This window comes from Crinia signifera, chromosome 8, assembly GCF_055691185.1.
Source record: "Crinia signifera chromosome 8, ASM5569118v1, whole genome shotgun sequence".
Taxonomy (NCBI): Eukaryota; Metazoa; Chordata; class Amphibia; order Anura; family Myobatrachidae; genus Crinia; species Crinia signifera.
The window spans coordinates 18,377,782-18,390,206 of NC_139224.1; the positions used below are offsets into that span (position 1 = coordinate 18,377,782).

At 54.7% G+C, this 12,425-nt stretch overlaps 1 protein-coding gene across 2 annotated transcripts; it reads right to left on the bottom strand.

Annotated features, from left to right (window-relative positions):
* Window positions 1-2,727: 2,727 nt before the first annotated feature.
* AMT (aminomethyltransferase) lies at window positions 2,728-12,425 on the bottom strand. 2 transcript variants are annotated; one of them, XM_083155877.1, is made up of 9 exons: window positions 12,266-12,425; window positions 10,593-10,759; window positions 10,431-10,511; window positions 9,829-9,960; window positions 9,680-9,758; window positions 4,256-4,401; window positions 3,931-4,111; window positions 3,641-3,796; window positions 2,728-3,426 (listed from the first exon to the last, which is right to left on the bottom strand). In XM_083155877.1, the coding sequence occupies exons 1-9, from the start codon at window positions 12,282-12,284 to the stop codon at window positions 3,248-3,250; spliced, it is 1,140 nt and encodes a 379-aa protein (XP_083012003.1). In that variant the 5' UTR covers window positions 12,285-12,425; the 3' UTR covers window positions 2,728-3,247. The 2 variants fall into 2 exon arrangements, with proteins under 2 accessions (XP_083012003.1, XP_083012002.1); XM_083155876.1 differs by having other exon boundaries at window positions 10,593-10,763; window positions 12,266-12,423.

Below are 12,425 nucleotides of genomic sequence, written 5' to 3' on the forward strand. Positions count from 1 at the left end.
TACCCTGCCGGGGATGGATATGCTCCCTTTCATAAATCTGGCATTGTCCGCAGATGGTCCAAAAAGCATGGCAGAGACTTTACCTTGCTTAGTTGGCCTGTATAATCACCAGGTCTCAATCCAATTGAGAATCTGTGGGATAAGATCGAACGGGCCATCAGGCAGCTGGATTTAGTACCATCAAATCTTAAGGAATTGGAAAGTGCAGTTTATTGGATATGGTCTCAAATTCCTCATGCCACCTATGAAGAAACCATGTAGTATTAAGGGCAAAAGGTCCAACATTGTATTGAGGGGGTGGTCATAATAATTTGGCCCCTTAGCGTATATATACATACACTGGCAGACGTTCAGTCATTTATGTGATATCACTCCGGTGCATGGAAGGGCTGGATAATACAGAGTAAGAGACATACAATGCTTCCTCAACACACTGAGTGATCTCAGATATAAATACTACCCAAATAATTATATCTGTGTGCAGCACCCCAAAAAATCAGCATTGCAAAGTTCTGCAGTGGTATTCAGTGTTTACGTATACAGTAAAGCTGTGCCGCACGAACCATGTGTTATACCATATACAGGGACCAGTGTTACACCATAATGGTGCCAGAGCCTCTGTATTAGGCAGGAGCAGAGGGGTAGATGTAATACGTGGGAATATCACTATTATGTGCTAGTCATTATGGATGCAGCAGTCCGATAGGGCAGGAAATGGATGAACAGTTAATGGCTGCTGCGTGTTACATGTTCGTGAGATCTCACGCATGCACACTGGAGCCGGTTGGGAGAGGAGAGATACAGGAACACTCCTGCACAGCTTACATGAGAGGGGAGCTACAGAGATACTCCTGCCCAGCTCGCTGGGGCTACGGGAGAGGAGATACAGAAACACTCCTGCACAGATGACACAAGAGGGGAGTTACAGAGACACTCCTGCCCAGCTTGCTGGGGCTATTGGAGAGAGGAGATACAGGAACACTCCTGCACAGATGACACAAGAGGGGAGTTACAGAGACACTCCTGCCCAGCTTGCTGGGGCTATTGGAGAGAGGAGATACAGGAACACTCCTGCACAGATGACACAAGAGGGGAGTTACAGAGACACTCCTGCCCAGCTTGCTGGGGCTATTGGAGAGAGGAGATACAGGAACACTCCTGCACAGATGACACAAGAGGGGAGTTACAGAGACACCCCTGCCCAGCTTGCTGGGGCTATTGGAGAGAGGAGATACAGGAACACTCCTGCACAGATGACACAAGAGGGGAGTTACAGAGACACTCCTGCCCAGCTTGCTGGGGCTATTGGAGAGAGGAGATACAGGAACACTCCTGCACAGCTGACACAAGAGAGGGGAGCTAGAGACACCCCTGCACAGTTCTCTTGGGCTACGGGAATGAGGTGATTTCGGAACACCCCTGCACAGATGACACGAGAGGGGAGCTACAAACTCCGCTGCGCAGCTCACTGGAGAGATACAGCGACACTCCTGCACAGCTCTCTGGGGCAACGGGAGAGAGGAGATACAGAAACTTCCCTGCACAGTTCATGTGGGAGAATGGAGATACAGAAGCACAGCTCACTGGGGCAACAGGAGAGGGGGGGTGCCGGACTGGTTCCCGACAGTCATTTAACAGACGTCGGGATCCCAACTGTCAAAACGCCGACAGCCGGGTGCCCGACGGCCACCAGTATTTTCCCTCGTGGGGGTCCACAACCCCCAAAGAGGGAGAATAGAAGCGAGCCCGCAAGGGGCTTTTTTTGCGCTCGCCATGCTGTCTGACTCCGGGCAGTCGGGATCCCGACGTTGGGATAATGACTGTCAGGATCCTGACTGTCGGAGTCCCATACCACACCCGAGAGGGGAGATACAGAAACACAGCTGTGCAGCTCACTGGGGGAGATACAGAAATACCCCTGCACAGCTCACTGGGGCCACGGGAGATACAGAAACACCGCTGCACAGCTCACTGGGGCCACAGGAAAGGGGAGATACAAAAACACCCGTGCACAGCTCACTGGGGCCACGGGAGATACAGAAACACTGCTGCACAGTTCACTGGGGAGATCCAGAAACACCCCTGCACAGCTCACTGGTGTCACGGGAGAGGCAGGCTCAGCTCATACACCAGGGCTGGGCAACACCGGCCCTCCAGATGTTAATGAACTACACATCCCAGGATGCTTTGCATTAGTTTTGTTATGTGGCCATGCTGAAACTGCAAGGCATGCTGGGATGTGTAGTTCATTAACATCTGGAGGGCCGGTGTTGCCCAGCCCTGTACACAGTCGGACCTGATGTGCCAGACTGGACAGCTGGCATTGGGAGGGCTTAGACTAGGCATGTCCAAACTATGGCCCTCCAGCTGTTGTGAAAATACAAGTCCCAGCATGCCTTACCACAGGCATGCTGGGAGGTGTAGTTTCACAACAGTTGGAGGGGCACAGTTTGGACAGGCCTGGCTTAGACCATCAGACAGGAGACTTAGTGCCCTTGCACATGAGCTGCAACTGATATAATATAGTCTGCTTTACTGTGATCCAGAGGCAAATACCGAATGCGTGTGCTGAATACATCTACCCCCCAGTTACCACAATCAGCTGTTGTAGCTCTTAAAGCAGCTTCTTATACAAGCTATCACCTTATCTCCTTCCTAGTGCCGATCACTCCATGACATGCGCCCGTGTCTCCGGCACCGTTAGGCGTCAGAAAGAAATACACAATCCTAAATTTACTCTTTATTCACATTAATATAAAATTGTAGCAAATCACAGTGTATTAAGTACTTTATTTACCAGAGGTCTCTGCGCACCTGGGAAATGTTTCACTTGGAAGCTGATATTACATCAACATTTTTGAGGCCATGGATCCAGAATGTTCTTCAATGCACTAAATGCCAGGTTGGAGAACGATATACCGGACGTTCTGTCTTCTCGCAGGAGGCTGGGGGTGATTTCTGTAGTTGGCACTGCCAGTAATTACCCTGCAGTCAGTGCCCATTACCACGGCAGGCACTCAGGTGGGATGACAGACGCTCGGACAGGAATGTTTTTGGCACATATCCAGTGTTCCTGAGTGAGGGGGATTACCTGAGACCGGGGGGTGGATATGGCACCCCAAATTATATTCCAAAAATTGCTGTATCTGGATTGTACGACATAGTCACAAGACACGGGGCATATCCGTGGACAGAAGCAGGTGGGCTGACAGTGGTGTCTGTACCAGTCTCTTACAGTACCACGTCTTCATTTAACTGTGTAATATTTTGATGGCACAAACGGCATTTTGCTGGTAATTCCGTCTATTAGTTTCTTTCTGACCTCCAGTCGCACCCCGGTGCCAGCTTTGGCGTAGTCTGGCGCTATATATCCCATGGCCACATTCAACCGCAGAGAGGGTGAGGGGCACCCGCTGGTCACTTCCCCTGTGGAGACGAAGATATGTGACCAATGCCTGGACCTACCTGCAGCTCTCCAGGTGTTGTGACACTACACATCCCAGCATACCCTGCCACATTCTAGCATTCCGTAACAGCAAAACGGTGGCAGGGCATGCTGGGATGTGTAGTGTTACAACAGCTGGAGAGGCCTGATCTATATTATACAACATGGAAGCACCCTCTGACACCAGCAACTCACCAATCGGACGCCCCTCCAGGTCTAATATCTGTGTGTGCTGCCGGACTGGAGGCCCTGTGGACGTCAACCCAACCCGTTTCCGTGTCACCTTTCCCTTAATCTGAGGCACAATGACCGAGGCACCTGGAAAATCCATGGCAGTTCTGCGGCGTTTACCTGTAACAGAAGAGGGAAACAGGTTTGTTACGCCACCATCTTCCTGCGCAATGCGACACCCCTCAGTGCTCCCGCCATACAATGTCACACCAGCAGAGGTGTATCGATAGGACAATGCAAAACCTCTGACTTACCTAAGGTCCAGACCAAGCCGGCCTCCACTGGACTGGTGGTCTCATCAATGTCATTGCCGTACAGGCACAGACCTGCTTCCAGACGCAGGCTATCACGTGCAGCCAGGCCAGACAGTCTCACCTCACAGTCCTGCAGGAGTCGCTCGGCCAGCTCCACTGCTCTGCGACCATCAACGGAGATCTGGTGAGAGATGGACACAGGCAGCTGACTGGTGTATCGGAAGGGGGGGAAGCAATCTTGGACAGATTGGGAGAATGACTGATCCCTCCGTTCCCCTGGCCACAGATAATGCGACTCGCCCTGAGACATAAGAATTATTCCTACCTCCACCCCATCCTCGCCTGTATAACCACAGCGGGTCACTCTGCAGCCTGGGATGCCAAACACACTCGTGGTGACACCGGTCATAAAAGCCAGCTTGGAAAGATTGTCGCTCAGTCCTGCTTGGAGAACCTTCGCAGTGGATGGACCTGCAACCCAAGAAGGAGGATTCTGTGCTCAGATCCAAACCTCACAGACTGGGGACCCTCTGATATCATTTATTGGGGAGAAGCCCCTGGTTTACTATATATACTGATAGTATCTTCTGCTAGGTTTACTTCTGAAGAAACATAATGTGGGTGATTAGTATAAACTTCCAAGGGTTAGAAGTCACTGTACGAAAGGTTATGTTACACTATCCCCACCAGTAGAGGGTGCGCAATCAGTGAGACACAGGGTGAAGTCATCAGTCACACTATCCCAACAGGACAGGTCACCCAGTCATTGAGACACAGGGTGATGTCACCAGTACCAATATACCCACCAGGAGAGGACACCCCATCAGTGAGAAACAAGGGGATGTCACCAGTACCACTACACCCACCAGGAGAGGGTGCCCACTCAGTGAGACACAGGGTGATGTCGCCAGTACCATTATACCCACCAGGAGAGAGTGCCCAGTCAGTGAGACACAGGGTGATGTCACCACTACCATTATACCCACCAGGAGAGGATGCCCTGGCAGACAGTGAGACCCAGGGTGATGTCACCAGTCACACTATCCCCACCAGGAGAGGGCACCCAGTCAGTAAGACACAGGGTGATGTCACCAGTCACGCTATCCCCACCAGGAGAGGGCGCCCAGTCAGTGAGACACAGGGTGATGTCACCAGTCATACTCTCCCCACCACGAGAGGGCGTCCGGTCAGTGAAACACAGCTTGATGTCACCAGTCACATTATCTCCACCAGGAGAGGGCGTCCGGTCAGTGAGACACAGGGTGATGTCACCAGTAACACTATCCCCACCAGGAGAGGGAGCCCAGTCAGTGAGACACAGGGTGATGTCACCAGTCACACTATCCCCACCAGGAGAGGGCGCCCAGTCAGTGAGACACAGGGTGATGTCACCAGTCACGCTATCCCCACCACGAGAGGGCGTCCGGTCAGTGAGACACAGGGTGATGTCACCAGTCACACTATCCCCAACAGGAGAGGGCGCCCAGTCAGTGAGACACAGGGTGATGTCACCAGTCACGCTATCCCCACCACGAGAGGGCGTCTGGTCAGTGAGACACAGGGTGATGGCACCAGTCACGCTATCCCCACCAGGAGAGGGAGCCCAGTCAGTGAGACACAGGGTGATGTCACCAGTCACACTATCCCCACCAGGAGAGGGCGCCCAGTCAGTGAGACACAGGGTGATGTCACCAGTCACGCTATCCCCACCACGAGAGGGCGTCCGGTCAGTGAGACACAGGGTGATGTCACCAGTCACACTATCCCCACCGGGAGAGGGCGCCCAGTCAGTGAGACACAGGGTGATGTCACGAGTCACACTATCCCCACCAGGAGAGGGCACCCAGTCAGTAAGACACAGGGTGATGTCACCAGTCACACTATCCCCACCAGGAGAGGGCGTCCGGTCAGTAAGACACAGGTTGATGCCACCAGTCACATTACCCCCACCAGGAGAGGGCGTCCGGTCAGTGAAACACAGGGTGATGTCATCAGTCACACTATCCCCACCAGGAGAGGGTGTCCGGTCAGTGAGACACAGGGTGATGTCACCAGTCACACTATCCCCACCAGGAGAGGGCGCCCAGTCAGTGAGACACAGGGTGATGTCACCAGTCACATTATCCCCACCAGGAGAGGGCGTCCGGTCAGTGAGACACAGGGTGATGTCACCAGTCACACTATCCCCACCAGGAGAGGGTGTCCGGTCAGTGAGACACAGGGTGATGTCACCAGTCACACTATCCCCACCAGGAGAGGGCGCCCAGTCAGTGAGACACAGGGTGATGTCACCAGTCACATTATCCCCACCAGGAGAGGGCGTCCGGTCAGTGAGACACAGGGTGATGTCACCAGTCACGCTATCCCCACCAGGAGAGGGCGTCCGGTCAGTGAGACACAGGGTGATGTCACCAGTCACACTATCCCCACCGGAACAGGGCGCCCCATCAAGACGTATTACACCAGGAGAGGGTGCCCAGTCAGTGAGACACAGGGTGATGTCACCAGTACCATTATACCCACCAGGAGAGGATACCCAGACAGTGAGACCCAGGGTGATGTCACCAGTCACGCTATCTCCACCAGGAGAGGGCGCCCAGTCAGTGAGACACAGGGTGATGTCACCAGTCACGCTATCCCCACCAGGAGAGGGCGCCCAGTCTGTGAGACACAGGGTGATGTCACCAGTCACACTATCCCCAACAGGAGAGGGCGCCCAGTCAGTGAGACACAGGGTGATGTCACCAGTCACGCTATCCCCACCAGGAGAGGGCGCCCAGTCAGTGAGACACAGGGTGATGTCACCAGTCACGCTATCCCCACCAGGAGAGGGAGCCCAGTCAGTGAGACACAGGGTGATGTCACCAGTCACGCTATCCTCACCAGGAGAGGGCGCCCGGTCATTGAGACACAGGGTGATGTCACCAGTCACACTATCCCCACCAGGAGAGGGAGCCCAGTCAGTGAGACACAGGGTGATGTCACCAGTCACGCTATCCCCACCAGGAGAGGGTGCCCAGTCAGTGAGACACAGGGTGATGTCACCAGTCACACTATCCCCACCACGAGAAGGCGTCCGGTCAGTGAGACACAGGGTGATGGCACCAGTCACGCTATCCCCACCAGGAGAGGGCGCCCAGTCAGTGAGACACAGGGTGATGTCACGAGTCACACTATCCCCACCAGGAGAGGGTGCCCAGTCAGTGAGTCACAGGGTGATGTCACCAGTCACACTATCCCCACCAGGAGAGGGCATCCCGTCAGTAAGACACAGGTTGATGTCACCAGTCACATTATCCCCACCAGGAGAGGCTGCCCAGTCAGTGAGTCACAGGGTGATGTCATCAGTCACACTATCCCCACCAGGAGAGGGTGTCCCGTCAGTAAGACACAGGGTGATGTCACCAGTCACACTATCCCCACCAGGAGAGGGTGCCCAGTCAGTGAGACCCAGGGTGATGTCACCAGTCACACTATCCCCACCAGGAGAGGGTGCCCAGTCAGTGAGTCACAGGGTGATGTCACCAGTCACACTATCCCCACCAGGAGAGGCCGTCCCGTCAGTGAGTCACAGGGTGATGTCACCAGTCACATTATCTCCACCAGGAGAGGGCGTCCGGTCAGTGAGACACAGGGTGATGTTACCAGTCACGCTATCCCCACCAGGAGAGGGCGTCCGGTCAGTGAGTCACAGGGTGATGTCACCAGTCACACTATCCCCACCAGGAGAGGGCATCCCGTCAGTAAGACACAGGTTGATGTCACCAGTCACATTATCCCCACCAGGAGAGGCTGCCCAGTCAGTGAGTCACAGGGTGATGTCATCAGTCACACTATCCCCACCAGGAGAGGGTGTCCCGTCAGTAAGACACAGGGTGATGTCACCAGTCACACTATCCCCACCAGGAGAGGGTGCCCAGTCAGTGAGACCCAGGGTGATGTCACCAGTCACACTATCCCCACCAGGAGAGGGCGCCCAGTCAGTGAGTCACAGGGTGATGTCACCAGTCACACTATCCCCACCAGGAGAGGCTGCCCAGTCAGTGAGTCACAGGGTGATGTCATCAGTCACACTATCCCCACCAGGAGAGGGTGTCCCGTCAGTAAGACACAGGGTGATGTCACCAGTCACACTATCCCCACCAGGAGAGGGCGCCCAGTCAGTGAGACCCAGGGTGATGTCACCAGTCACACTATCCCCACCAGGAGAGGGCGCCCAGTCAGTGAGTCACAGGGTGATGTCACCAGTCACACTATCCCCACCAGGAGAGGCCATCCCGTCAGTGAGTCACAGGGTGATGTCACCAGTCACATTATCTCCACCAGGAGAGGGCGTCCGGTCAGTGAGACACAGGGTGATGTTACCAGTCACGCTATCCCCACCAGGAGAGGGCGTCCGGTCAGTGAGACACAGGGTGATGTCACCAGTCACGCTATCCCCACCAGGAGAGGGCGTCCGGTCAGTGAGTCACAGGGTGATGTCACCAGTCACACTATCCCCACCAGGAGAGGCCGTCCCGTCAGTGAGTCACAGGGTGATGTCACCAGTCACATTATCCCCACCAGGAGAGGGTGTCCGGTCAGTGAGACACAGGGTGATGTCACCAGTCACGCTATCCCCACCAGGAGAGGGCGCCCAGTCAGTGAGACACAGGGTGATGTCACCAGTCACACTATCCCCACCACGAGAGGGCGTCCGGTCAGTGAGACACAGGGTGATGGCACCAGTCACGCTATCCCCACCAGGAGAGGGCGCCCAGTCAGTGAGACACAGGGTGATGTCACGAGTCACACTATCCCCACCAGGAGAGGGTGCCCAGTCAGTGAGTCACAGGGTGATGTCACCAGTCACACTATCCCCACCAGGAGAGGGCATCCCGTCAGTAAGACACAGGTTGATGTCACCAGTCACATTATCCCCACCAGGAGAGGGTGCTCTGTCAGTAAGACACAGGGTGATGTCACCAGTCACACTATCCCCACCAGGAGAGGCTGCCCAGTCAGTGAGTCACAGGGTGATGTCATCAGTCACACTATCCCCACCAGGAGAGGGTGTCCCGTCAGTAAGACACAGGGTGATGTCACCAGTCACACTATCCCCACCAGGAGAGGGCGCCCAGTCAGTGAGACACAGGGTGATGTCACGAGTCACACTATCCCCACCAGGAGAGGGTGCCCAGTCAGTGAGTCACAGGGTGATGTCACCAGTCACACTATCCCCACCAGGAGAGGGCATCCCGTCAGTAAGACACAGGTTGATGTCACCAGTCACATTATCCCCACCAGGAGAGGGCGTCTGGTCAGTGAGACACAGGGTGATTTCACCAGTCACACTATCCCCACCAGGAGAGGCTGCCCATTCAGTGAGTCACAGGGTGATGTCATCAGTCACACTATCCCCACCAGGAGAGGGTGTCCCGTCAGTGAGACACAGGGTGCTGTCACCAGTCACACTATCCCCACCAGGAGAGGGCGCCCAGTCAGTGAGTCACAGGGTGATGTCACCAGTCACACTATCCCCACCAGGAGAGGGCGCCCAGTCAGTGAGTCACAGGGTGATGTCACCAGTCACATTATCTCCACCAGGAGAGGGCGTCCGGTCAGTGAGACACAGGGTGATGTCACCAGTCACGCTATCCCCACCAGGAGAGGGCGTCCGGTCAGTGAGACACAGGGTGATGTCACCAGTCACACTATCCCCACCGGAACAGGGCGCCCCATCAAGACATATTACACAGAGAGACGTCACCTTGCAAAGCCAACAGTGCAAAGTCCACAACTTCCAAATCCACATCCCGTCCATCTGTCTTGAATTTTCTCAGTTTATTCTGGGGGAGATATGGAGAGAGGTCAGCCTTATGTGGCAGATTTGAGATATGATCAGCGATAGGGCGTTACCTGCATGTGGGCGGAGTCTTTCTCTGCACACCCGGCGTTGGATACGACATAGAGGAAGCCCTCTGAGGTTTTGTTAACAATGAGGTCGTCAATGATCCCACCTTTCTCATTAGTGAAGAGGGACAACGTACCCTGTGGGGACACCAAATACTTCAGTCTGATGCCGGAACCACATGTGACGGGCACAGTGGCGACCACGCCCCAGACGGTATGCGCTCTCTGGGTCAAGGTCAAAAGTCACTAGGTTGACACCTTGAAATGTTTGACATACCAAAGGTCAACAAAATAGAATCATGGTCGACATACTATTCCTCCCTCCCCCTCACATGGCGTGTGCTGAGCACAGCGCGCCATGAGGCAAAGTGGTACACTTATACGGAAGCCGTGTCGACTGATGTTCGCAGACACAAAAAAACTTGAAAAACCCATGTTGACCATAAGCTTGCGTCGACCTTGTGTATGTCAACCATTTGAAGGTGTCAACCTAGACATTGTCTACCATGTATATTGTAAGCGCCCCAACCACTTGGACAAGGACTATGGAGACAGGGATTCATCTGCTGTATGGGGCACCGCGTGTGGTGGAGAGAGCTCCGACCCACCTGGTTCTCCTTGAGTTCAGCGATATCTCCGACCACCAGACTCTCCATAAAGGCAACGCGGTCCTTTCCATGTACCCGGGTCTTACAGAGGAGGGAAGAAGACTTAGATGAAGCTATGCCAGGAGTAACCAATCACATCCCTGGTATCCGCGGCCTTGTTACCTGCAGCATATGGGAGACATCAAACAGCGAGCAGTGCTGCCGGGTGTGCAGGTGGGAGGCGATGTGACTGTCCTTATACTGCACCGGGAGGCTCCAACCGGCAAACTCCACCATCTTACCGCCATGATGCCGGTGAAAGTCGTAGAGTGCCGTGTGCCGAGTCGCATCTACCTGAGACAGGACAACGAGAGACTAAATACAGCTATACGATAGATTGTACAATGCGCTCTGCCACCAGGTGGCAGCACTGAGCAGCAGGCACGTGTTCGGAGGATTATACCCACTTCCAGCACAAAGTTGCTGTGTCAAGCAGATTATTAACCTTTGGCCAGAAAAACAAAATCTGCCACACACTGTAACCTGAGCACCTGTCACACTGACACCGTCCCGACAAACGCGGAAAAGCAATCTGTGATCAGTGCCACCTGCTCTAGAGCTACACTGAGGGGCAGATTTATTAAGCTCGTGAAGTGATAATGTGGCTGGTATTTTATCACCGGCCAATCAGCTCCTAACTGTGAAGTTACAGGCTTGGGGCCAGATTCTCTAAGCTTCAAAAGTGATAAAATGGAGAGTGATAAACAGCCAGCCAATCAGCTCCTACCTGCCATGTCACAGACTGTGTTTGAAAAATGTCAGGCAGGAGCTGATTGGCTGCCTGTTTATCACTCTCCATTTTATCACTTTTGAAGCTTAGAGAAAAATGACAGGTAGGAGCTGATTGGCCGGTGATAACGACCAGACACTTTATCACTTCTCAGAGCTTAATAAATCTACCCCCGACACACGCAGAAGATCAAGGTCCACTGTAGATGGCACCGTGATCAGTGCCATCTGCTGTAGGGCCACACTAACTGCGTCACCCAGAGGCGTAACTACTTTTTTTGCGCCCCCCCGCCGGACATTTCGGACACAGATCTGCGTGTCGGGTTAGAGGCAGAAGCGCCGGCGGCAATGGGGACGGGTAAGGAGGGGGAGGGCAGGAGTCGGGAGCCGGGACCAGGTGGTAACTATAGTCCCGCAGACCCCCCAGGCGCCCACACCTGCCTAGCGCCTCCCCGCCACCGCGGGGGCTGCGGGACTATAGTTACGCCACTGGCGTCACCCCCCCAGTACGTGCTGCCATCCATTACTATAGGCCTCCTCACGCACATCCCCACACACCTCAACCCCTCACGCACACCCCCCCACACACACTTCAGCCCCTCATGCACAACTCCCCCACACACACACACCCCTTTACACAAACCCCCAAAACTCACACCTCAAGCCCTCACGCACACCCCCACACACCTCTGCCCCCTCATGTACACCTCCCCCCACCTTAGTTCCGCTAACACAGACCCCTCAGCCCCCTTCACACACACACACACACACACACCCATATGCTTCTCTGCCCCCCTTAACACACAACCCCCCACCCCCTTCATACACCCCACAGCCCCCTTCACACACGCACACACACCCCTCAGCCCCCCACACAAACACACCCCCCCCCCCCCCTCACACACACACACACAAACACATTCCATCTCCCCCCACACACCTAAGCCCTCTCACTAACCCATCACACACATCTCCCCTGAGTCCCTCTCATGAGGATCCTACCGGGCGGGGATGACCGGTGACAGCCGGGCAGTGTAATATACAGTAACCCGGTGTGATGCCGTTACCTGGCCGCCGCTGTAGCATCGCTCCTGCACACCGCTCCCGGTCACCCCCAGTCTCCAGATCCGAGCACCGACCCCCCGGAGCCGCAGCATCTCCCTACCATCAACAACAGCCACAACCGAGCTGGACAGCGCAAGTCCGCCTGTAGCCAAATCTACGCAT